The sequence below is a fragment of the Rousettus aegyptiacus genome, unplaced genomic scaffold (assembly GCF_014176215.1).
Source record: "Rousettus aegyptiacus isolate mRouAeg1 unplaced genomic scaffold, mRouAeg1.p scaffold_m13_p_14, whole genome shotgun sequence".
NCBI classification, from domain to species: Eukaryota; Metazoa; Chordata; class Mammalia; order Chiroptera; family Pteropodidae; genus Rousettus; species Rousettus aegyptiacus.
In genome coordinates, this window is record NW_023416289.1 from 5,724,088 (window position 1) to 5,748,964 (window position 24,877).

Consider the following 24,877-nt stretch of genomic DNA (forward strand, 5'->3'; position numbering starts at 1 on the left):
CGGAGGAGGTGCCGGGGTCAGCCTCAGCCTTGCTGCGGGCGAAGGGTCAGGATCGGGGTCACGGTCATGGGAGGGCGTGGCACACTTCAGGCGTGTCCCCACTCCCGTCGCCTGCCCAAGTGTGTGACCACGGTGTGGCAGAAAGCTTTATGTGGGGTCCAGAGTTCCCTTTTTCAGAGTGGAAACTAAACGTTAAGGATTTTTTTTTTTTTTGATTAGTCCTTTGAGCCGCTTCAAATGCCCTAGTTAATGAACAGCTAAAGAAAACACTTACCTGGATGATGATATTCATGTGCCCTGCTGTCATGATCAGGTGTCTCGGCGCAAAGCCTTGTCTTTTGGGTCCGAAGAGGCTTCATTTCCTCCCACACCGTTTCCACAAGTTGCCATTATAAAAACATCCGCTCGCGAGGACTTGTTCTTCCTCGCTGGTACAAACGCATGTCTTCAGGTGACAGGACTCTCAGAATCGTCGCACTCTTGGCAACTGTGCCCAAGAAACAGTTTTCTAACTGGGCTTCGCAGCTGTCAGAACTTCAGCGCCTTTAACCTGGAATCTCTACCATGTTTTGCAAATAAGCTGGTGAGAAAAACATGCAGCTGGAAGCCGGCAAAGTTTTAAGTGGGTAAAGCTCGTAGCTTTTAAATCATAGCCCTAAATTACTTAAGGGTTCCTGCTAACATGGAAATAAGAGTCTTTACTGCTGAGGGACTGGATATTCAGATAGATTTTTTTATGAAGGAATAAATATTTCAACATGCAAACACTACCCAAGCAGGTAGTGATGCTTCAAAACAGGGTCGGGGGTCAGGTTTTTTTTCCGTTTGTTTTTTGGGATGGCTCCAAGTTTAAAGGCACTGCGCATTGCTACCTGCCCTGACGTGGTACAGTAATGACTGCTAGCTAGCGCAATATATGTACATTCATTTTTACTTCCAAAAATCCTGAGATTTCTCTCTCTCTGTTTTTTTTTTTGTGTGTGCGTGGTCCTCATTATAAAAAAACATCATGAGGAATGATAGTTTTTCTCCATCACCACTGTAAAAGACTCAAGCTGAAATGCATGTCCGATAGTTCAACTTTTTAACTCATTTAATTTTGAAGAAATAAATAAGACGAGGATGTACTTTAGAGAATGGTGCGGTTCGTTTGCATCCTTTGCCTTTAAAACGTGCCCCAGACCCCTAGGGTATTGGATACTTTCTAGAGGAGGCGCTGACCTGCCGTCAGCTAGTCTAGTGGCTCGGGGCCCAGGATGCTCTGGGCAGGCAGAGCTACGTGGCGTCCGTGGTTCCGAAGCCCCGACACCGGCCGCTCGGTGGACTGGCATTTTGCTCACAGTTGAAACTGCTGAACAGGACTGAGAGCCGCTCCTTCCAGTCAGGAGAAGAATGATTTCCTGGGCAGTTAGTTGGTTGGTCTTCACACACAGCAGCAGGGAGGGTGAGCTCGGATGCACACAGGCGCCATCAGGTAGGGCCCGTGAGCAGAGGGGGCGGGGCGCAGCGGGGTGGGGACCCGCGGGGACAGGGCGGAACCAGACTGCACAGGATTCTGCTCCAGTCGGCCTCGGCCGCGAGGGGAGTGGGCCCGCTCACCCCAGTGCTTTTTTCCAAAAGAAGCCAGAAACATCCAGATTTCGATATGAAACGTACCTGTCTAAAACTTTTGGCAACTAATTTTTTTTTAAATGTTTGAAAACGTGTCGAAGGCTAGGTTTGGCCTCTAAACCCTCGTGTTTGTGACTTCAGCTTTCCAAAACTGCCCGAGACGGAACTAGGCGCCTAATGGTGGTGCCTCCTCCTTTCCCAAGGGTGATGGTGATAGCCCGGTATGTTCTGAACAGTTGCTGTTCTGTAGCCTAAAACCCTACTGTGAAGAACACACAGCGACTTGACATCGAGGGAAGCTTGTCACGTTTGCATCGTTTCTTTTTCGTAACATAGATCCTTTGTCAAGGCCGACTTAAGAGAGTAGAGTTCCAGGAGAGTTTATAGGGCAGAGCTGCCCTCAGCATACCTTTTTTCTTAGCGACTTTTAACCCATCGCAAAGTAATTGCCACCAGCCCCTCCCCACCCCCCACCATCAATCAGCCTTTGGAATGTGGTTCTTCGTTCAAGTTCATTCTGAGGCGAGACATTATTCGCATTTGCTTTCCGCACAGAAGCAGGCGCTTCTCCCACAGCAGCCCAACACATAAATCATCCCTGAATGTGTGCTGGCTGAGTAGTGATCAGATAGACCAGAAGAGATCTTGACTAACTCAGCGACGTTGCGAGAGGATTGTTTTCGTATTGTTTCTCTTGGTTTCTTTTGGCTCGTCTTGCTGTCACCCCCTTCTCCTGGCATCTGCGTTTCTTGGGCAGAGAGTGTAACGATGGGAATATGTTTGCTTTTCAGGGCGGAGGGGAGTGGTGGCGAGCAGAGAAATTACAGTGTGTCCCTAGCTGCCACTGATGTCCTTCCAAATAGGTGAAGTTTAGTTTAAAGCCTGCCATTAATTCTTGGCCTCTGGCAAGAGGCGGTACCAGGTTGCCTGTTTGTTCCAGTAGGTGTCTCGGGCTGGGAGGGGGTGGGGAAGGGCAGTAATTAGTCAATGACATTTATGACCGATGTATAAAATACAAATGGAATAATTGGTTACAGAATCTTGACAAGCCTCCACTTGTCTTTCGCACACTCGTTCTCAGCACACCGGGAAAAGCCTGACGAACACGCTTGGCAGAGAGCGAACACCCGTCAGCTAGAAAAGAGCAACAAGCCACAGCCCTGGGCCCGGGGAGCAGCTTTGGGACGAAAAGGTTCTCAAAGTGCTCCCTGCCCTCTTCAGAAGTAAACCTCATTGTTATCGTAGATCCAGACACAAGCGTCAGCCTGGGGATCCCCACGGTGTGGGTACGGAATGCCTAGGTGTGAAAAGGAAAGGTCTTCTCCAGCGGACGCGAAACGCTGTGCCAGGGTTCAGGTGCGGGGCGTTTGTGGGGCGGCGAGAGGCAGTGTGCGTGCTGGCAGCCCCTCTGCTCGTCCCCTGAGGCTCTGTGTGAGGGGGTATGCAGGAGATAAAAGCCAGGGTCACACCACACGGCAGCCCCGGGTGATGTCTCAAACCGCCTTTCCGTTTCCCAGCTCCGACCCTCAGCCTTTTCATCCTGTCCCACCTCCAGAGAGAGGGCAGTGCCGAGAAAAATGAAAAGGGAACAAGACGCCAGTGATATGTTTAAAGTCGGGTATATTGGGGGTGTCATCCGAAGCTGATTTTTAAAAGGATTTGTCCGTATCTTTGATAACAAAAGTTCTCAGCTCGAGGGGTCTAAACCTCAGCCTTAGCAAGAGGTGTTCCATCTAGTTTTTATAGACTTCTTAACCATATCGAACCCACGATCAAAAAGGGTCGACTGGATCTAAGTCTTTTAATTTTCTGTGCTCCTGAGCAAAAATCAGAAAAACTGGCCGGTCTAGTTTAGAGAAGTAAGCAAACGTGTGAGAGTTCTCCTCATGCATACCTGCTCCAAATCCTTTGCTTTTCGTGACAGACTACACTAATTTCGAAATCATGGTCTACTGCTCTAATACTTTCAAAGTTCAGTTGTCTTCTTCGACCGTTCTAAACGACCACTATCATCCCAAAACACCTGAAATCCACTTGAGTCAAAAACGTAATTGAAATAGGAGAAGAAAAGCAAGGAACTGGGCATTGCCCAGCAAATCTGGGTTAAGCCAGCTTGCGTTTTCCGGAAAGCTCGCCGGTCAGGGCTTGCGCCGTCTCGGCCCGGCCGCGTGGCGTTTCCCAGCCCTTTCCCATGGGTCCCCATCACCGTGCCCCACAGCTGAATGTCCTCCCAGAGGCTCTGGATCCTTCTGAGAGCCTTTGTGCAGCAGACAGGAAGGGACGGGTCATGAATATGCAGCGGCCGACAAGTAAGGTCGTCTTCCGCTAAAAATACAGAAAGGACGCTCTGATCTCGGAGTTGGGAGCTGATTTCTGATTTCAGCCTAGACAGACAGATCTGCTTAAAACTATAATCAAGCTGATTGTATTGCCCTGGAATTCTAATTTCCAATTTAGGGTTTTGCTATATAATCTCTAGTAGAGTGTGTCTAATCTTCATGAAACCCAGAGTCTTTATGTAAACTCTATGGATTTTCTTCCATGTCTCTGGGCTGAGCTGTAGAGACATTAAATTACCGAGTAAATGAAGGCAGGGCTGTTTTGTCGCTCTGTCTTTTTGAAAGACCAACTCAAATTCTATATGCCGTAGCTTTGATCCTTTTCATTTAATTCTAAGTACACTTGTTATTATAGTAACTGTTGTTTGTATGTTATTTTAGCTTTTTACTTAAGTAGCTATTTAGCAATTTAAATGAAAATGTAATTAGGTTACATCTGTTTTACATGCATGTAATACCACGCAGATGTAAACTTCTATTAAAGCCATATTTTCTTTTTTGGCAAGAAAAGGCAAAACAGAATTGTACCAATCACTGGAGTACGTCTTGTTCTTAAAATTAAAAAAAAAAAAATAGTATATACAAAGTGCTATGCTAGTATTTATGTGGTAATGAGAGTACATCGCTTCTTTATTTTTTATTTTTATTTTTATTTTTTGAAAAAGTAAAAGAACAAACAAGAAGTACCTTTCGATGTATTGGGGGACAGAGTTTAACATGACCGTGTGGGTTTCCCCATGCCGTGGGTCCGTGCAGACAGAGAGGTGCCCATGTCGTGAACACTGCCTCGTCCAACTCTGCGTGACCTACCCAGCTCGGCTTCAGACTCACTTCTGTGAAGCCGCTTGACCTTCTCTGTCACTTAAAAATAAATAAATAAATAAATCACCTCCAAGAGTAACAGTACTCGCCCAGCGTAGACTGGTTTTGAGGATCGTGTGAGATGAAGAGTATATAGGTCTTTTGAAAAGTATCCAATGCTTTAGGGAGTATGGTTAGCGTATTAGTCTGAAAACAGCATGAACGGCGAGCCTCGCCCCCGCCCCCCATTCCCCTCACATTTTTGTGTGTACAGTGGGGACTGAACTCAGAAATTAATTCTCCTGTTTTGGGACCGTTGCCTCCCTTATAGCCTGTTAATAGGATTTATAAAACATCATTTCAGACAAAGTCATTTATCTTACTTGCTCACGAGACGCAAAATTCGGACTGTCTGGAACCAGGTAGTATTTTAAGAGTCGCCCATTCGTTCCATACATGCTCGGCTTTTCGGTGCAGTCATTTTTAATGGTGGTTTTTATAGCATCAATAAAAATATTTTCATATAATTCTTCCTTGTAAATATGGTTAAACTTTCAGCTTCCTGCTACTTGGTGACCTGTTAAATAACTTAATGTACTTTCAAATTGATTGTTCGCTGCCAAGACAATGAGAAGGCGGGAGGAGCCCGCCTTCCGACACGGCTCTGTTAGGTTGGGGCCTTGAGCCGAGCCGTGAAGAAAAAACTTCTGGCAGAGTTGGCAGAGTCTAGCTTTTTAGATTTTTTTCATCTCCGATGCTGAAGGGGGCGGGGTCATAGATTGTCATGCTGGCTTCTCCTTTATACCTGTTTTAAGACATTAGTATTTCGGATGACAAGGACAGGACACATTCTGTGCACAGACGTTCTCGCTGGCACTTACGGAGGACATGCTGCGTGCCAAGGTTCTAAGTTCTTCGGGTACCATTTAATCCCGTAGAGCAAGCGCGTGGGTCGTTACAACGATCCCTCGTTTCTGAGGTGAAGAAATGGAAGCCAGGAAACGTTCAGAATCTTTCCTGAGGTCCTATAGCTAATAAGTGGTAGCGTGAGCATTTTAACCTTGGCAGCCTGGCACCAAAGCCTAGATTTTTTGTTTTGCCCGCTCCGCTCCTCCATACCTCGGGTGACACTAGGGTGTTTGTTGTCGTCGTGGTCATTTCTTTGCTTTTATTGGTGGTCGCAGCTGAATCACACGCATCTATGACCTGGAAAGACTCTTAGGATGGTCGTTCTCCCTGTACCCCCTTTCCCCAGCTCAGAAAACCCTATCGGGAAGACCTAGACGCCGCTGAAATAAAGATACGTAGGACATGGTGCTCGTGGCGCTTACGGTTTAGTTCACGAGGGGTTTGGGAGAGGGGTCCGGGCGAACACAGTGCTGAGGAGGACGAAACGCATGCTCGGTGAAGGTTTGCTCGGCATGTGCTCGGGATGCACAGAGGAGAGCGGAATCAAGGCCAGGGGAAGCCTCATTTGACCCGGGCATGGGAGACGGTGCGGGCTCGCGATAAGCCACGGAGGCAGGTGGCATTTCGAGCTGTCGGAATAGCACAGGCAAAGCAAAGGCCAGCTGGCCCGGTGCAGGAGTTAAAGTAAGAGACAGTGAACCTCCCTCCACTTGGGCACCGACAGGAAGGACCCGAAGCAGGAAGTAGAATGACATGGCAAAGGTAGGTGACGAGGTTTGGCGATTGATTGATTAGCAATGGGGAGGGAGAGGGAGAATTCGAGGAGGGTAGTGGGGTCTCTAGCCCAGTACGCTAATGTTTACGTTAATCATAAAATGCAACTCAAATTCAAGGAACTCACGTCATTAGGGCAGAATCGGGTGGGAGGTAAGAACATGGACCCCATGTTCAGAGTCCCGGCTCCGAATCTGTGTTCTACCCCTGACTGGTACAGCGACTTCGGGCCGGGTACTTGTTTACTTCCCAGTTCCCTCATCTCTAAGATGCAATAGTCTTAATACTCGTCTGTAATGTCGTTGAAGAAAAGTCAGTGCTTCTAGAGTGCTTACCACAGTGCCTCGTACCTACATGAAATAAATAACAGCGGCCTCTTACTTTGGGCGAGTGGGCTTTTACCCCCCTTTCATAGGTGTGGGGGTTTGCGGGGGCGAGCAGAGACCCATACCCTTGCCTCTTGGTGCCGCGCTCCGTGCTGTGACATTCTGGGCGCCTCACAGCCCTCCCGCGAGCCGGTGTCAGGCCGACCTCTAGCGTCGCCAGCCTGCCTGTCCTTCCGGTGAGCTGGGCCCAGCGGAAGCGGGCCCCGTCCCTGCTCTTACCTTCGTGGCTGTTCGCCGAGCGTGTGTTTATGGGCCTGGTGCGCTACGGCATGTGGTGCGTACAGGTCTAGTGACCGCATGCAGGTTTTCATTTTCTCCCCCGGTTTCCTTTCTGTAAATCAGACATCTGGGTATGCCAAAGGCAGGTGTACGGTGTACGGCGTCCGGCATGCGCGGGCGCGCCCCGCGGGATTTTCGTGGCGGTGCAATTCGTCTTTCTTGACGACTTGCTGGTACGGGAAGGCCGCCCACCCAAAACGTGCTCTCGTCTGTAACCCAGATCTCAGTGCGTGTCCCTCTTCTTCTCCTTTTCGATGCGCCCAAGTTAAGCCATTAGGTAGGTACTACACCGTTAAACCCAGCTCGCGGTGCCTGGGGAAACAGCGGCCAAGGCCGTGCATGGCTCGCACTGTTAATTGTTAAGCGGCCGATGCCGGGCGGCTGACCTCACAGCGTCCGTGCGGCGACGAGGTCGATCTGTGTGATGGCGGGAGTCAGGGATGAGTCTGGGGAAGCCCGGCCCCGGCCCCGGATCATGTTCCACCCGGCCGCACTGTACCACATGCTCTCGTAGTCCCTGGTCTGCTAAGTAATGCAAGTACAAACAGCTTTAACACAATTTTTACCTAGAAAGGAGCCTGGGGCTGCATCCAAGTACATTTAACATATGAAAATTGAGCTGCTTTGAACTTGTATGTTTTTGATAACTGCTTGGTATGCTTCCTGGAGGATCACCTGTAGGCTTTTCTTTCCAAATCCTAATCCCTTTGATTGAGTGCCAGGACAGATAGCTCTCATTGAATAACTCCAGTCTCATAATTCTTCCTTCATTCAGAGTTGAAAGGGAACAGCTCCAGATTCAATAGGCAAATCCGCAGATTTAGCTAAAGTAATTCAAACACTTTAAAACTGAAATTGTTTTGTTCTCAAATTGGGTTCAGATGGGCTACCGAATGTTTACACAAGCTAGTTGCCTCCGCAAACAGGGGAACAGGGGATGGAGAAGAAAGCCACACTTCTCTCCAGCTCCACCCCCTGCCCCAGCCCCCAGCCCCCTGCCCCCAGTCCCCTCCCCCCAGCCCCCCGTCCCCCGCCCCCGGCCCCCAGCCCCCAGCCCCCCAGCCCCCTGCCTTGCCATTCCCCTTTGCTGTCTCTGTGACTGAGGATTAAAAGGACAACTTTGAGCGTTAGAAGTTTCAAAGCAACCTGGCCTGGTTGTTTTAACCGTGGGTATGAGAACACGCCTGACTCTTCCTGTTTTCTCTCCTCCATAAAACCAGGCCAGACGGTCCCGTTCTCTCCTCCCAGTCCCCTCCGGGAGGAAGGAAAACCACCATGTTCTTTTTATCTTTACAAATGTGCCTGGTGGGGACTAATGTAAACCAGTTCAAGATGCTTTTATTTAAGACTGTTTGGAGGAACAGAAGGTGCTGTGGAATTAGAGAGAAAGTGGCATCTGGGCCTCTTTGCCCTCTTGCTCCTGAGCCTCCTGCCTGCCCCCCCCCCTCTCTGTCTCTCTCTCTCTCCCCCCCCCCTCACTACCCTCCCACACCCCCTCCCTCCCGCCCCTTCATCTCTCTCTCTTTCTCTCTGTTTTTAGCACCGTCCTGGATTTCTGCCGAGATCTCTCGTTTCGAGTCTGTTCAGAGACCGTGTTTACCAGAAGATGGCTCCTTTCTGCCGAACTTCCCGTGTCCGTCCCATTTGGCCAGAGTGCGCTTCTGTCGGGAAGGGCCATCTCTGCTGTTCCCAGCGCCCCGTTTCCAAAGGAAGCCCGCAAAGTCGTTTCCATGATCCCACGGGGGCGACTGAGTCCCACGCAGCTTATCAGGGTGGGCGCTTGGCCCTGGATGAGCAGGCCTTACCCTTTTGGTCCCCAGGCGACGAGCGGGACGATGACCCTAATCAGAGTATTGGGGAGCCGAGCGCCCCGCTCAGGCCGAACTCGAGGACAAGCTAGGAGATTTGTTCTCCCCTGGCGAATTGCCTAGTTACAAGACAGGGGGGCGACTTCACTGGTCATCGGTACCAAACTTCGGAATGAACAGGGTATGTTAGTGAAGGGAAAGATGTCATGTGGTGACCAAAAAGGTCCGAGGCTGAAATCCACCCCCGTTAGGGAGGGCACGGAACGCCTCGACCACGTTCCACGCAAATCCCATCTGAACACGTACCAGTCACCGGTGGAAACGAGAGTTCTGCCCAGCTCGGTGCCGGGACTTGGCCCTGCTCGGCCTGTGAATTCTGACCCGTCGATGGTTTATTACCGGCCTCGTTCACTGGACCCTTCCCCCGCGTCTCCTTTTACTCTTTCTCTCCCTGAAAGGTTTTGACGACATCGTAATCATTTATAATTTTAAAGTGCCTGTAAATACTGCTTAAAAACAGCCCTTGGTTTTTAAAGGGCGCTGTTGAAGGGTTGTATCTGCTATTACTGCGAATTCTTACAACAATACTTTGGAACGAAAGTAGAAAGTTTATGACGCATTTTATTATATTCCTAAATGTGAAAGAGGATTCTAATTTAAAAATAAGTGGCCCTCTTTTTAATTCCTATTTAGCCTCCGTAGCTGTTTTAATGTCCCTTTGATGGTTGGCTGGTCGGTGTTTTAAAGCGGGTCCTTCAGGGTCTATGCCCATTAGTCGTCGGCAGTAAAACCTGAACTTCACTAAAATAAAACACGATGCCACGGAGCAATTAAGAGGAGAACTTTTAGAGATGACTGTGAATATGAAATACAGTAATTTATTTTATTAATGGATTTGGGGGAAACCAGCCCACCTCTCTTAAGCTCGGCTATGTGTATTTGGGGGGTTTTATATTTTTAATTCATCTCTTTGTTTCCTCTCAAAGCAGCAGGGGGTTGGGCTCTTAGGGGACGCCAATCCTCCTTTCGTGGGCTGCTCCTTCTACATGCGAGCCTTTAGTTTTTCATTTTATATGGAAAACGGGGTGATGTCACCTTAGGAAAGCATTTTTCCCCAAAGTGGTTTTGGTCACCACAATCCAGTGACGTGTTATTTCACAGCGATCAGGTAGTAAAGCTAAGCTTTGTGTTTTCCGTGATTGTAGGATTTATGGTATCTCTGTCCCTAACCTGTTCAGTTTTATGGAAGGACAAAATACAGATATTCATTTCAGCAGTTCCTTAAAAACTTAGGGCCGCGGCTGACAGTTATAGCGCTGACATTCCAGTAACTCCTGTTTATTAAACTGTAGTTTGTAGTGATTTAGGAGGGCTGCAGTGTAGTTGTTATTTTAATTCGCGAATGGGATCCGCCTCCCTAACCTTTGAAGGGAAGAGTGACTTTTAAAGCTTTAAAACTTTCATTGACGCCACTGGCCAACTAAAGGGTGAGGTTAAGGTTTTCAGAAGCCTCGCAAACCTTTCAGCTGCTTCTTGGCCTCCCCCGCCCCACCCCTTCCCCACCCCCTCCCCTCCCCCTCCCCCTCCCTCCTCCCCTCTCCCCAACACGCCCCCAGCGGCGGCCTGGCCTGCGCCAGCGCGTTCCCTGGATCCCGTGCTGTCCAGCGGCTGCGCCTCGAGGTGCCGAGGTGCCCATGCCTGGGCTCAGGTTGTCTTCCCGCGGAGGCGGAGGAGGCCGCTGTCCCCACCCCCGTCTCCACCTCCAGCCGCAGTCCTTCTCCTTTGCCTCCGATGCACTTGTCGCCTCCTTTAAGAGGCCTTTGCCACTCAGTGCCCGGGGTTTCCTCACGCTTAGGCAAAGGGCACGCACACTGCCCACCCGCCCCGCAGTCCGCAGTCCCCGGGGGTCCCTGCCGTCGCCCCCGCCCTCCCTGCCCAGCGCGCGCACCACCACCTCTCCAGGCCGGGGCGCCCTCCGCGGACCTTAACTATTGCACTGGCCATGTTTAGCCCAGCTGTGTGTATCAATGTTTGTCTTGTTCACCGGACAGGGAGCCTCCTGAGGGCAGAGGTTGTCTTAACTGCCTTTGTGACCCAAACTGCCACAAGGGAAGTGCACAGTGACTGTCACATGCGCGCACGAGCAAATGTTGTCTTGCCTTAAGAGATGTCGAGAGATGCCTAACGTAAGAATGCACGTGAACAGAAGCTTGTTTTTCTGTTTTAAAAGTTATTAGTCAGCCCACACGGTGCTCCTTAGGAAACCTCAAGTTAGTGCTAAAGGACATAAAGCTCAGAAACTGTTAGGAGCTGGCCAGGCACCCATGTTTGCCTACTAGGAAACCTAGACCTGGAAACCTGAACCTTTTAGTTTCACAACCAGACAACCCGGCCACCATACAGAGCTTATCGTGGCAGGTACACTTGGTGGCTTCTCCCGAACACTCTGTTCCTACCCTGTCTTCTTCACTCCTGCTATAAGAGAACCCGAATTTTGTTTAGCTAGTGGTCACAGGTCTCTCGATTTCAGGGAAGGTCGGCCCCTCTGCCAGCCCCGGGTGGTAAATCACGGGCGGGGTAAGTTCATCACCTCGTTCCTAGTCCCGTTCGCTAGATGCCGAATTTCCCAGACTCCTTTGCAAGTAAGGCGGCCCAAGGGCAAATTCTGATCTGTGAGCTGCAAGGCAGAGTCTGCTGGGGGACTTCTAGGAGGAAGGATTTTCTTCCTGGTAAAAAGATAGCCCCATTTTATTAGAGAGAGGGGGAGGGGGAAGAGGAGGAAGGAGAGAAGAAAGAAAGAAAGAAAGAAAGAAAGAAAGAAAGAAAGAAAGAAAGAAAGAAAGAAAGAAAGAAAGAGAGAAAGAGCGGAAAGAAAAGAAGAAAGACCAGCCATACCAATCCCGCCAGACTCACGCCCTACCTCCCGCACAGCACTCCTCCCATAGCCCGCTCCCACCTCCCCCACGCTCGCTCCCTACACCTCCCGCCAACCCCCCCCTCCCTCCCTCACTCCTCCCTCCCTCCCCTTCCTCTCTTCCTTGCTTCCTTCCTTCCTTCCCTCCCTCGCCCTCCGCCTCTCTCTCCTCTCCCTCCGCACCCGCCCCCTCACAGAACATAGCGCGAGAAAAAAAAAAAAGAAAAGAGCCTTATTCTTTGTTCCTTCAGAGGCTTCCTACCCTGAATACACAGTGAGAAGGCATTACTGGAGTGTCAGCAGCTGGCCCTCAAGCAGGAGATGACAAATGTGAGGACAAAAGGCTATTATGTCCATGTCGGTAGGACCAGTGGCCAGGGAAGAGCTGGGATCCATGATGACCAAGCTCAAGTTTCCCACCTCTAGCCTTCTTCTTAAATAAATAAGAATCCCGATGGGTTAAGCGTTTGAGAGTTAGTTTTCTGCTCCTTGAAGTAGAACATGTCCTAGCTGATTCATTTGCTTTTAGAGGAAAAAAAAAGAAAGAAAGAAAGAATGGAGACAGTATCCTGACATGACACCACACGTTGTCATGACTTCTATACATTTTATCCAGAGAGTGGCTGGATAAAATGTATAGAAGTCATGACAACGTGTGGTGGGCAGGAAATTTGGGGTCTTGACTTGTACACTGCTGTTAAGTCCAGGCAGACCCACTGAGAAACCCGGGAACATTCGTCATTGAAGAACCATGAAATCATCTCTAATGGTTCTGGGACCGCGCAGGATGGTGAGGGGTTGGAAATCAAAGATGGTTTCTGTCCTCAAGGAACTTGAGCAAGCAGACAGAGCTGCTGTCTTTTGATAGGGCTACGTTCGGGGAACTCTGGGAATTCAGAAGAGGAGAAAGAAACCCCGAAAGGCTGGGAGGGAAGGGGGGGACCAGAAAAGGATCTTACTCCTGGAGGGAGTAAGAGCTGAGCTGAGTCTTGAAGAAGGAATGTGATTTCACCAGGCGAAGGATGGAGGGAAAGGGTAATTCAGGGCAAAGAGAACACGCATTGTGGTAAAGAGGCATGAGGAAGAACATTTAGAAACTAAACCTCTTGCTATATTTGATTTGGATCTTTTTTCATTAAGATTTGGCAAAGCCGATGATAGCCACTTGCATATTGTGTTATTCTGGCTACTTTTGGTATTTAAAAATATTTCATAATGATTCTCAAGAAGATAAGTGGGAGGCGAGAGATTTTCCCTCGGAACCCTGGCCCCTCGGGACGATAAAGGATTTTAAGCAGAATAAGGGGGGTGGGGTGGAAGTGGGGGTCACGGTCAAATACATATGGGGAACATTGGGTTAAATAAAACCGAATAGTCTTCATTCCTATAAGAATTCCCAGAGTGCTTAATACTCTCACGGTAATTATTACCACCCAAAAGGAGGTTACAGGTGGACCATTCCCCAGAATACATCTGACCAGATGCTCTTTTATATATTGTAACTTCAGTTCTGCAGAACTGAGGCCTTGGGGAGGATTGGTATTGACTTTTCTAGAAAGCTTGATGGAGAAAGAGAGTATAGTTTGTTGTAGGATGGCAACTCGGACGGGGTATGAGTAGAGGAAGACATTTCGTAAGACCAAGAGGCAAGAGCTTGTGTATGTGCCAGGGGCAAAAAGCGGAAGCTGGGGAGGCTAAGGACGCAGGAGCGGGGGTGTGCTTGGTGGGTGGGGCAGGCCCGCTGCGTGCGGCTACCGGCAGATGGAATGGTAAGGACTAGGGCCGGCATCTCTGTTCAGGATGACGGGGTGGTTATAATACCGTGTTTTCATGTTCTAGGAGAAGGTAGGACTCTAGATCACAGACCTAGTGGGCATACCATAGTCTGCTTCCTGAGTTTAGGTTGTCAGTATTCTTCCAGTTGTAAGAGACAGAAACCCCAAATCAGACTGACTTAACAAGTTTACTGATTCCTGTAATCGAACAGTACGTAGTAACTAGCTTCAGCTGTATCACCAGGACCCGTCTCTCTGCTCTCGGGTTTTTCTTAGTTGGTTCTGTGCCTTGGCTCCTGGTGGCTCCTGGCAGCTCTAGCCTCTTGTGGGTGTGGGGTGGCTGCAGCTCCAGCCTTCGCATTTACCATCACGCCCTATCCCTACCTACGAAGGAGCACTTCTCTTTCTCAGAAGCCCCAGCTTCTTACCATGGCCCCTTCGTCTGAAAGAAGCGTGTGTCCATTCCTGAGTCAGTCTCTATACCCTGGAGACACTGATTGGCTTAAATCCGTCAAAACTCCCACATCCTCTTCCCCCCAGGGGTGCAAATCCCAAGGGAAAACCATGTGTTTTATATGTCAAGAATAGAATGTTGTTAAGAAGGTAACTCCCTCCCATCTCCAGGAAAGGATACGCCCTTGAACAGAACCCTTAGATTTTACCCGGGATGATTTTAAATTATAAATATTGGAATGCTTAGGGTCCCAACCTAACAGCAACCATGAGAGCCCTCCATCTGGAGCACCCAAGTGAGTGAAGGGTGTCGACAGCCATCACAAGGAAGGCCGATGCTCACCAAAGGGGTCCTGCAATAAATCCTCTTTGGAAATAAACAAAAGGCAATTTTTGAGAACCCAGCTTTCACCAAAGACTAGAACCTGTCAGCCTCAGGCGGAAGTCGTTAGCAGGATTTATAGGAGCTCCTAGGCCGCCCTCAGTCAAAAGGAAGCTGCCCACAGGGCTCGCTCTCCTCCGGAAACCCAACGGAGGGACGAGGAAGACTTTCCGGGTCAAGTTTCAGAGATCCTAATGCACAAATCCCCTTGACAAACAGTAGGATTTGGGTTTGTAACTCATCCCTCTGTGGAGACAAACGGCCATGTCGCTGCCGCAGGGCCAGCACCTCGAACAACCCCGGGAGAAGAGGGGTAGCATTTATGGGGCACATACGGAAACGGCCTCCAGTGGTGGTGACCTTCCCGTGACGTGGCACTGCGCTCATCGTCACCGTCAGGCCACTCGGTGGCCCCGGAGCTGCTACCGCTCAAGGCCCCGAGAGAGCAGCTGGGAGGCGTTGTTTCTGTCTGTCACTTGCAACCTCCCTGGTCCTCGTTTCTCCGCTCACGCTTCGCGGCACGTCACGTCGGGGCGGGGACACCTGGGTCCTCCCCGTGCCCGCATCGCGGAGGCTGTCGTTAGTTTGCTAAGCTTCGCCTCACAGGGAAGCTGTAAAAGCCGGCGTGCCTCTTTTTCCCTCTGGATTGACAGGCAGTGAGAGACACGGCCAGCGTCCCTACCCCCGACAGCCGGCCGTGAGCGCTCTCTGCCTGGTACCGCGTAGCCGCTGTCGAGCAGCCTCCACGGCCGGCCTTCTGCGTGCTCTTCCTTTTCCTCCTCCCGTTTGGTTGCAAACTTATTTTGACTGAGGATTTACTTGTCACCTCATGTTGACATTTCAAGTTATTGCATTTAAGAAAAACAGCGGAGAAAGCAAACAAGCAAGTCTATTCCAACAGGTCACCAGACGTAGAAGCCTATACTCAAATTTCAAAGGAAAGGAGGGTGTGTGTGTGGGGGGGAGGCGGGGTTGGAGAATAGAGAACAGATATATTTATAAGGGGAAAATCCTCCTAGCTTTTTGGGCGCAAATCAAATCCTGGGTTGTGGATATTTATTTCAGCTGCCGGTGATTCCTGGGGCTGCTCAGGGGGAGAGATTCTGGTCCAGCTGAAGCCGCCACAGGGTCCTGGGGAATCATGCTAGCATCCTGATTTCTCTGATTATAAGGCCCTGTAGCAGCAAAGAGGCTGTGCTTTAAGAACTTTCCACGGTGTCTCCAGGGGGCAGCTTTTCTTTGGTCTGTAAATTCCCCAAAGGCAAGCTGAGACTATGTAAATTAAAGAAATAGAGCCAGCGACAACCAGCTCTGTGGTTTTATTTGATTTTCCAAAACACATGTCCATCAGCATGCTGTACATAACACAATATGATTAAAGCGCAGCAACAATCGCCCGTATATTGCATTTTAATTGGTATGATGTGTGATGAATGGTAAAGTCGGAACCACTAGGTATACTTTTACCTTTGAGCTATGTCTTTGATTCATCAGAATTTATGCCGCCAGAAAGTAGGAGTCAGGAAGTCTGCCCTCAGAGCTGGGCTCTACCGCCCAGCCTTGTGACCTTGGGTAAGTCACTGAGTATCTCTGGATTTGACTTTCCCCAGCTATGAAATGACAGGTTTAAACCAGGCACGACCTAAATCGTCCTCCACTGCTGAGTTTGATGATTCCAAGACCCCTCTGGAATTCCTGGCCTCTGGAATCTTGTTATGGAACTCTGTGATCTTAAGTCTTTGTAGCAATCAAGTCCGTTTTTTTTTTTTCATAATCTGTGACAAAGATGACTTTCGTCTAAACCTCGGATTTCGAAAACCGATTTCAGCGAATTGAATCATATGTATTTTTAACTAGCTTATTTTACATGAAAGGTGGGGGAATGGCAATAGCCATTTAAATAGCTCTTTTCCCGCCATTCCGTTTCGTGAGCATTTATTTATGTGCCCCGGAGTGAGTGTGAGATGGGAGCAAGGAATGTGTGCCTGACTCTCAGAGGGTAACACTCTCTTCCTATTCTGCGTGTGATTCTACACCTTCAAGATACATGTTGTCTTTGCATAACATGGCCCCTAAACATATGGGGTGCTTAACTAAACATTTGGTGCTTAACCGAAGCAACACATCTATCTATTCCATTGAGGGAGGAAAACCTAGCTGTGTTGGACTTGCTGAAAAATGGTCAGTTGAGCGACGAGTGACAGGTAAATATTTGTGTTCAACTTCAGGGACTTTTCGGTGTAATTTTGACCCTTCAGAATTTTCGCTTTCTCGGACGACCTTGGAATCCGATGCCCCTGCCTTTCCGCCTCCTCCTCAAGCACGATGCATCTGCACAACGGCGTCATGCTTTTTCTCTGCTTCTAGTTGGTCTGTGGAATGATGAGGGCGGCGTTGGGGATGGGGAAGGACATTAATCTAAGCCACAGTACTCCACGGCTTTGAAGGCTGTCGAACTAGCCCCACCCCAAACTCCTTCCTTCCCAGCGTCCCTCGGGAACTGGCCTTTCAGCACGTGGTCACCCAGCTGTGCCCTCAGAGGACACGCAGGTCACCAGCTTCATACTCAGCCTTCAAACTCTGGGAGCGTCTGTCGGCAGGAGGGGCTTCCTTCCGGGCCAGGCGATGGGTCACATTGTATTGCAAACACTTTAGCCAAAGACAACAAATACCTGCTTGAACTCATACTTTTTACCACCTAGAAGCAAAACGGAGGAAGAAGACGAGGAGGGGACCCCTGACGGGAAGGAGTACTGTGGTCTCTTTATCTGCTTATGAGGCTAAATATGCATTTTTACCAGATTCTAAGGCAAGACATATATCCTACTTCAGCCTCTTTGTTCTTATTTTCCATTTGGTGACAGTTTCATGGAAAGAGATCTCTACTCCTCATGATGTCACATTGCCCTTTAGAATTCCAAGATTACTTCCAAGCAATGATGCTTTAAAAAATTGTGCGATCTTTTAAAAACATGTGTCACCCAAAGACAGATAATAACAAGTATTGGTGAGGGTAGGGGAGCATCGGAGCCTTCATGCATTGCTAGTGGGGGTATGAAATGGCGTAGCCACTTCGGGAACAGTTCATAACTTTTTTACAAGGTTAAGCATAGAGAGACCCACTCCTAGCTGTCCAAGAGAAATGAAAACACGCCTACACAAAACTCGTACACAAATGTTTGCATGACTCATAAAAGCCAGAAATGGAAACAACCCAAATGTCCGTCAGATGATGAATGGGTAATCAAAACGTGGCTCTCTGAAGAGTTGCTGGCCAGCTCCTGATGCCAGGGGCCACATGGCGTGAGTGAGAAGGGCCTCCTCCGAGGGTCGTTGGTGTGAGCCCAGGCTGGGGTCGTGCAGCCCTTGATATGGATTTATGGGAAGACAGGTTCTAGCCAACACCCATTGAAACAAAAATAAGTTAACTTATTGCCATTGCTTGTCACTCATTGTCATGCACTTATATTCCATTAACCCTTACGCTTGCAGTAGAGAAATGAGGTTTGTGTTGATTTTTCTGACGAGACATTTCTCTGGTCTGCCTCTCCATCTAGAATTGTCTGTAGAGATGTTGCGCTGGGAAATACGATAGCAATATTTCCGGTTTTAAGGAAATATATATATATAACACCTAGGGCTGACAGCCTTGCTATAAAAATAATTAAGTCACTTTGCATTTTATGCTCTGACATCTCTCCGGTGGGCACCAGGCTTGACGTTATTCCTTCTGAAGAACTAATCTAATTTCTGCGAGGACGTTGAGCTGTACTGCTCTGAAAGAGAACAAGAGCCTTCGTACCTCCGTTCTTGATGGGCCACGTAGCCTCGTAACGTGGAAAGTCTGTGGAATGCCTTAGCATTATGGGATAGCTCCCGGAAGTCCCAGGTGTCTTGTCTTCACATCAAGGTAGATGTCAAAGGGAGAACTTTATTCCATTCTATTTTTCTATGGCCTTCACAGGACTTAGCTTAGTACTTTTATGATGTATATACACAAAACATATAACAAGTTGTTATTAACTATATTATTAATTAATGTGTTAATAGCTATATAACAGAGCTGTGTGTATAATTGTTATATTATATTATTAGTTATGTTAATATGTTAATGGCCATGTAACATAGCTGTGCCCCAAGCACTGGGCTCATGTAATACACATAATACATCTTTAATGGTATTATCTCATTTAATCCTCATGCGAGTTCTTCGAGGAAGATGCTGTTACCATTTTACAGACGAGAAAACCTAAAGAGCATAGGCGTTAAGTAACAGGCCGCGCTTACCCGCCTAGTTCTCATTCATTCGTTCATTCATCCATTCACTCATGGTTTGCGAAGTAGATGCAAAGAAGGCTCGAACGCGACGCCTGCCTTCGAAGAACTTAAAGGACTGGGCTGGAGCAGAATTTGCTTCTGCTATTTCAAAGGTAACGGAACTCGAACCGGGGGCCCGTCTGGCCTCCGCCTCAGGACCGCATGGCCGAGATAAATCCGACATGTGAATCTGAGCGCCAGAGGGCTAGCAGTGAACGGAGGTGTCTGGGAAAACATTTTTTTTTTTTCATGTGTCTGGGAATCTTGGGGACTAGTCATTTATTATGAAGTTCTTTGATGCCGCAGACCACTGCTCGGGAGCAGTTTATAAATATGAAATGGTTTTGACGATGCGTAGTTTCGGGAAGGGTTAAAGTCGGCTTCTCCGGGACCCATAATGGGGACGGAGCTGAACATGATTTCAAAGGGATTTTTCAGGAGAGAAGTCCAATTACAGAGAAGTAATTTCCCTTTCTAGCTCACTAAGCTCTGTTTCAGACTAATGCAGTTTCAAGATCCACATCCCCTCTCCCCTTATTTCAACAGATATTTTGAATATGAAAATCTCATGTCAAAACTTAGCCGAAGCCTTCAGCGGGCTTTTGAAAGGCTAAGTAAGAATTCTGTTTCTAGGAATAAAAAGATTTGGATCAGAAAGATTCTTTGCCGGCTAGAGTTCCTTTTTGGATGGTAGTTCAAGCTGTCTTTAATCATATTTTTGTTGATTATTTATTACTTTCCCTGGGAAATCAAAGACTCGGTCATGTAAAATTTTTTTTTTTATTTTAAGATATTTTATGAATCAGAATCCAGAGTTAAAAAAAAAATAATGGAAAATACATTTCTTTTGCTAATACGGACTAATTGGGAATTAAAATACCTTTCTTCAGTCAGTGCCGCCACACATGCTAATGCTTAAGTGACCCAACCGGCCCAGTTGTACCAACCACAGTTTCTGCCCGGACAAAACACGTATGCCCCTCATAGGTAAAGAGAGTGCTTTGTCATTTGTCAATAAATCAAAACTGTCAAGAACTAGAACTAATTAAAGGGAAAGGACAGGCTCCGAGCAAGCCGTTCGGGTCAATAATCCCACACTGAAGCAAGCCGGGGACCAGCGAAACTAAATACACGTGTCTTCCGGTCATCAGGGTGCGTGTCATACAAGCTCACGGAGTTTGTCACCGAGAGACGCGCGAAGCGGACGTCCACTCGCTGTGGCAGCTGTGGTCAACGTTGGGCTCGCCCTTAGGGAGACAGACTTCGGCTCGTTTCCTGAAGGAGGGTAGGGAAATTGTGGGGCGTGTTTACTTATACAGATCTTCCTGATTGAATGAAGTCAAAAGGAATTTGGAAAAAAAAAAATCTGCTGAAGGAAAACACCAAGGCAATATGATGCATCTCGTGCCGTTGAAGACAGTGTAGTTTGGGGGGATGTGAGATGTGCCCGTACGGACAGTTAGAAAACAGCGCGGAGGAATAAAGCATGTCCGTGTGGCGGGGGCAGCCGGCCATGATGGCGAAGGGCGCGACTCTGGAGAGCAGGTGGTCCGAGTTCAAATCCCCGCTGTACCACTTACGAGATACGAGACGCGGGACAGCGACTTCGCCCTTCTCCGCTTGGACCGTCGTCTGCGGAATGGGGATGATCAGAGCTCCCACTTCCTGGGGCGGTTGCGACTTAATAGATATAAAGGCGTCGAGAAGGGCACGTGGCCCCCAGGAAGCACTCGACGTGTTTGCTTATTACCCTTGTACGCCGGAGGTCACGAGCTCGGACGCCTGCAATGCCCGGGACTAGCAGCGCAGTGACCACTGGCCACGGGGACACGGCCTGGCGGTGTGGAGATCGTAGAGCGTGGCGGGGACAGCGGCAAGTTGCCTTTCAACTGTGGCCGCCACGTGGCTCTGTGCTGGACGTGGCCCTAGGGACGTAGTCGGTGTTGCCAGGTCTCCTGATAGTTCAGAAGAAGCTGGAAATCTGGATTTTGTTGAAAATCCCCCAACCCTTAGATGTCGTCAGCTTGTTTTAAAACCTTCTGCAAGCCAAATAAAATACAGTGTGTGGGCTCTGAGTCACAAGCTAATGGCCTCTGTGGCCCAATAATTAAACATTTAAAGGTAGCCTGTGAAACCCCATCTGATGAATCTATTGTTTCCCCCCGTGAAAAAAGACGTTCATTCTGATTCTGGAAATATTCATTGAGTGCCCACTATATGTCAGACTCTGTGCTGGGGCCGAGGATATGGCAGAGACCAAGACAGACCGTGTGAGGAAGGCACACACTCCACAAGTTTCTCGAAGAGAAAGCAACACCTGGCACTTAACAGATACTCAGTAAACGTAGGTTCCCAGGTCTCTTTCCTCTGATCACGCTAGGCTTGATCCAGTTGGTAATGTGGTTGATTTCTGAGTAGTAACAGTGCAACGCAGCTAAAACCCAGCGAACCTACCAACAACAGTGCAGAAACACTCTGCTGGAGGTCTGTTCTTCTTAAGTTTCTTGCTTTTTCTTGGATCCTCCTCTTTGACTTGCTGTCTCTTCAGTACTCATGGACTTGGGCCATGATATTTGACAGTTGTTTGCATTTTGCTTCACAGATTTTTCTAGTTTTCTTCTTGGAGAGTGCGAACTTTCTTCACACTTCCAAGGGTTCAGTGGAACATGAATCCCATCAGCCAATTCAGTTATCATTTGGGAAGTAGGGAATATTATATACCCCTAGCTTTCTCAAAGATTCACAGATTCCGATTCATTAAAGGCTTTGAGGGAAGAACTGCAATTTAGAAAACTGCTCGATAAACCTTGTTCAGATAAATGTTTCCCAAATTTATTTGGCCACTTAATGCATCTTAATATGCCAGGCTGCCAATATTATTTGTCCCATCTGGGGAAATGTTGGATTGTAAAAATTATAGTTCTTGCTGGGAACTCTCGTTTCTTCCAATTTTTCTTCCACCTCAGCATTTGCAGATAAAGGTGTCTCCAAAGGTTCCCAACTTTATTTTCAAGGCATCTAGCAGTTTGAGTGTGGCAGCATCCATCCTGTTGGGGCCTAACAATTGCACATAAATTCTTGGAAGAAAGAGACTGTCACCCCTGCACTCACCCCAGCACCAAGCACAGGGTCATTCTGTAGTGGCCGCTTTTTAAATGCACTTTGAATGCTATGGGATTCCTTTGTCACCGTGGTGGTTTAACTGACCCGTGAATGGCCTCAGCAAAAAAAAAAAAAAATATTGCTGGAGATGTTAAAAAAAAAAAATAGAACGTATTGCAAGGCTTGGCAAGCTTGAGAGAGAGGAGCAAGAAAGAAAAATGGAGAATGCCCACAAAGAAGTCAACAAAGGGGAATGAAAACTGACTGGAAAGAAGAAGCGAACGAAGAACCAAATCTGCAGGTCGAGGTTTTCGCAAAGACCGGCGTGTGATGGTGGTTCCAAGATGGCAGCTCCCAGGAGCCCGGTTTCCAGGCTGCTCCCCGGGCCGGATCTGCCTGGGCCTCCCACCGAGGCCTGTGCCAGTGGTGTTTGCCAACACATTCCACCTCTACAAGGTGCCAGCTCCTCCACTACCGCCCTGCCCCGCCCGCCTCCTACATCCCCACCTGGCCTTGCTGCTTTGAATCCAGCCCAGGAATCTCGGCTATCACACAGCCCCCTCCATGACTCACCCCGCCCGGCTGCACTGCTCAGCGCTTCACGGCAAGACCCGACCTGACCCTCTTCAGAGAAAGAGGAATTCGTGTCAAAGTTGAGGATTCGGCTGTAAAATGACGTTTCCCAGCGTTGAACAGGTTCGGCATAAAAACTCGCAGACTGATGAGGAACTTGAGTTTATTTTTGGCCGTCGCTCTGAGCTTCGTGCAGACCGCGGAGATGGGGGTGCTCTGAGCCAAGGTGACCGTCCTTCTGAGCCCCCGCAGCTCTCACATGTCTTCGGTTGTGGGCAAATACTTGGGCTTGACTACAATTCCTTCGCTCCTGGCTCCTCACATTTGTGAATCTTCAGTAAAACGCATGTGGGGAAATCAAGGCGACACGTCCCAACCCAGTTGGAGTAACCGCCCCAGCCTTTAAAATCCGCCCTGTTGACAGTAATATTTTTACAACCCCTCCCTGCCCCCTCACTCCCACCTCCTGATTTTTATGAACGCGGGCGATTTAGGACAGAGCCACAGGATTTTAAATAACTGAATTCCTAGGTGTGTTCAGAGCAGAAACAAAGATAACCCTGTTCAACGGTGAATTTGTGCCTCTGGGTGAAGAGCCAGGTGTTCTTTCAACCGAACTGTGAGACTAATTTCTTCCTGGCCTCTGGAAACCAGCTGAAGGGTGGGCCAGCTGGGATATCTTCAATCTTGCATACCAACATCTTTCTCTGATTCACAGATTTCCTTGATCCCCAGCACTTCCTCTGGTATGTGCATCCCCGACAGTAAGCGATATCTCTTACTAGATTTGGGCGTTTTTAAATTGCGAGTCTTCGGGAGGGGAGGGGAGGAGAAGGAGGCTGGATGGTGTGTTAGAATCTTTCCAGAAGGAGCCTCCCTTTCATGACATCCACCTCCGACTCCTGGGCATCGTACGATCTCCACGCTCACAAGGAGATGACACGGAAGGAAGCGAGGGTGGCCTTATGAACGTTACTCTTTCAAAATGGTGAAATGATCTCAGGGAAAACAAAGTGAAGTGAACAGCCCGTTATCGTAATGCCCACGAGTGGGAGTTAAAAACAACAAGAAGCCAGAGAGATCCTTATCTAGCGGAGAAGTTTCGTTTGGGAGTTTTCTGATGACTTCGAGTTGCGAAGCGTAGTTTTTGCGTTCGTTTTGTTTGTTCTGTTTTCTTATATTAATTGACTCGCTTTCAATGATTCGAGATTTGGGGAGACCCAGGGATTTACCCGGTCGTCACAGAGTAAAACTTTGGTATTAGGAAGCAGGAGCCTGTCTCTGACAGTCTGGTGGTTCTCAGAATACCAGATCATATCCGTAATTTATTTTCTCAAATAGCTGTGACATATAAGATTCTCCATGCACTAAAAAGGGTATTTGAAAGTCGCGAGTAAGTGACAGAGGACCTTTGGTGACTTGAAGCATGTCCACTTTGAGCTGTGTCTCCCTGTTGAACCCCTTCTCGTATAATCTGGATCCTGTCTTATATATAAGTGAAGGGAAATGCATTTTTCTTTGCTGGTGACACACGGCGCTTGGTTTTCGGGAGCCCGCAGTGTTTCAGTTGACACGCTGACGATGCTCTCTGTTTTAGAGAGGACATTTACAGCTCCCCTTCCGCCCCGAAGTGGGCTCCACCGCCGGGCAAACAGCAGAACCTCCATTAGTCTGGCACGGACGAGCATTTTGGCCGACTGAGCCAAGTAATGACGGTCACGGCTCAACTGGAGAACGCCATTCTTGTGTCTGGCTCGCCTAAACTGTGCGCTCTAAAATATATGTGGATTTTCAGGCATTTTTAAGTGGGGAGAGATGCCTTGGACATTTCAACTGCAGGTTTTCTCGAAACAGGATGTTATCAGGTATTCGCACGTTACAAACACAAGTCGTGTTTCCTATCAAGTGCGGTAGCAGATTTCACTCCTTAGAGGGTAGATCACCTAAACCGTTTACACGGCCCTTTGGACTTGGTGACAATGGTAATAGTTAATGTAGCACCTGAAGAAGTAACATAGATTAGCTTCCAGAAAGCAGTGTCCCATGGTTGATAACTAAAAATAATAAAGTAATGAAGCTTTGCCCATGGCAGAAATGTTTGTACCAGAAGGGACTGGCATACGAGCAGGGAATTTGAACCAGTTTATAAAAAAAAAAGAGTGAGATTTAAAATTCTAAGACGTTGGAAAAATCCAACTTAAAAAAAAATAGCATGAATAATAACTGTAAACACCTATTGAGCGGTCACCGAATGCCAAGCACCGTGGGACGTGCTCCACAGAGATCTTTCGATTTCGTCCTCACGACAGTCTATGCAGCCGGTAGTTATTGTCCCTATTTGCCAGATGAGAGAGCCGAGGTCTCGTAAGGTGACTTACAAGGTCACACAGCCTCCAGCAAGGAGGGAGGACCGACTTCCAGCTCGCACGGTCTGCCTCGGAGCGGTCGCTCTTG

The 24,877-nt window shown here is 48.4% G+C and overlaps 1 protein-coding gene across 2 annotated transcripts in view; it reads left to right on the forward strand.

Moving 5' to 3' along the window:
* FTO (FTO alpha-ketoglutarate dependent dioxygenase) overlaps positions 1–24,877 on the forward strand; it is a 310,416-nt gene that overhangs the window by 210,954 nt on the left and 74,585 nt on the right. The window contains exon 9 of one of the 2 annotated variants that reach the window (XM_036231278.1): positions 8,640–9,507. The exons of the other annotated variant lie outside the window; for it this stretch is intronic. Within the exon in view, the coding sequence (XP_036087171.1) occupies positions 8,640–9,030 (391 nt within the window). The 3' untranslated portion in view covers positions 9,031–9,507. Of the gene's footprint in view, positions 1–8,639; positions 9,508–24,877 lie in introns of those variants that run through there. 2 annotated transcript variants of the gene reach the window in all.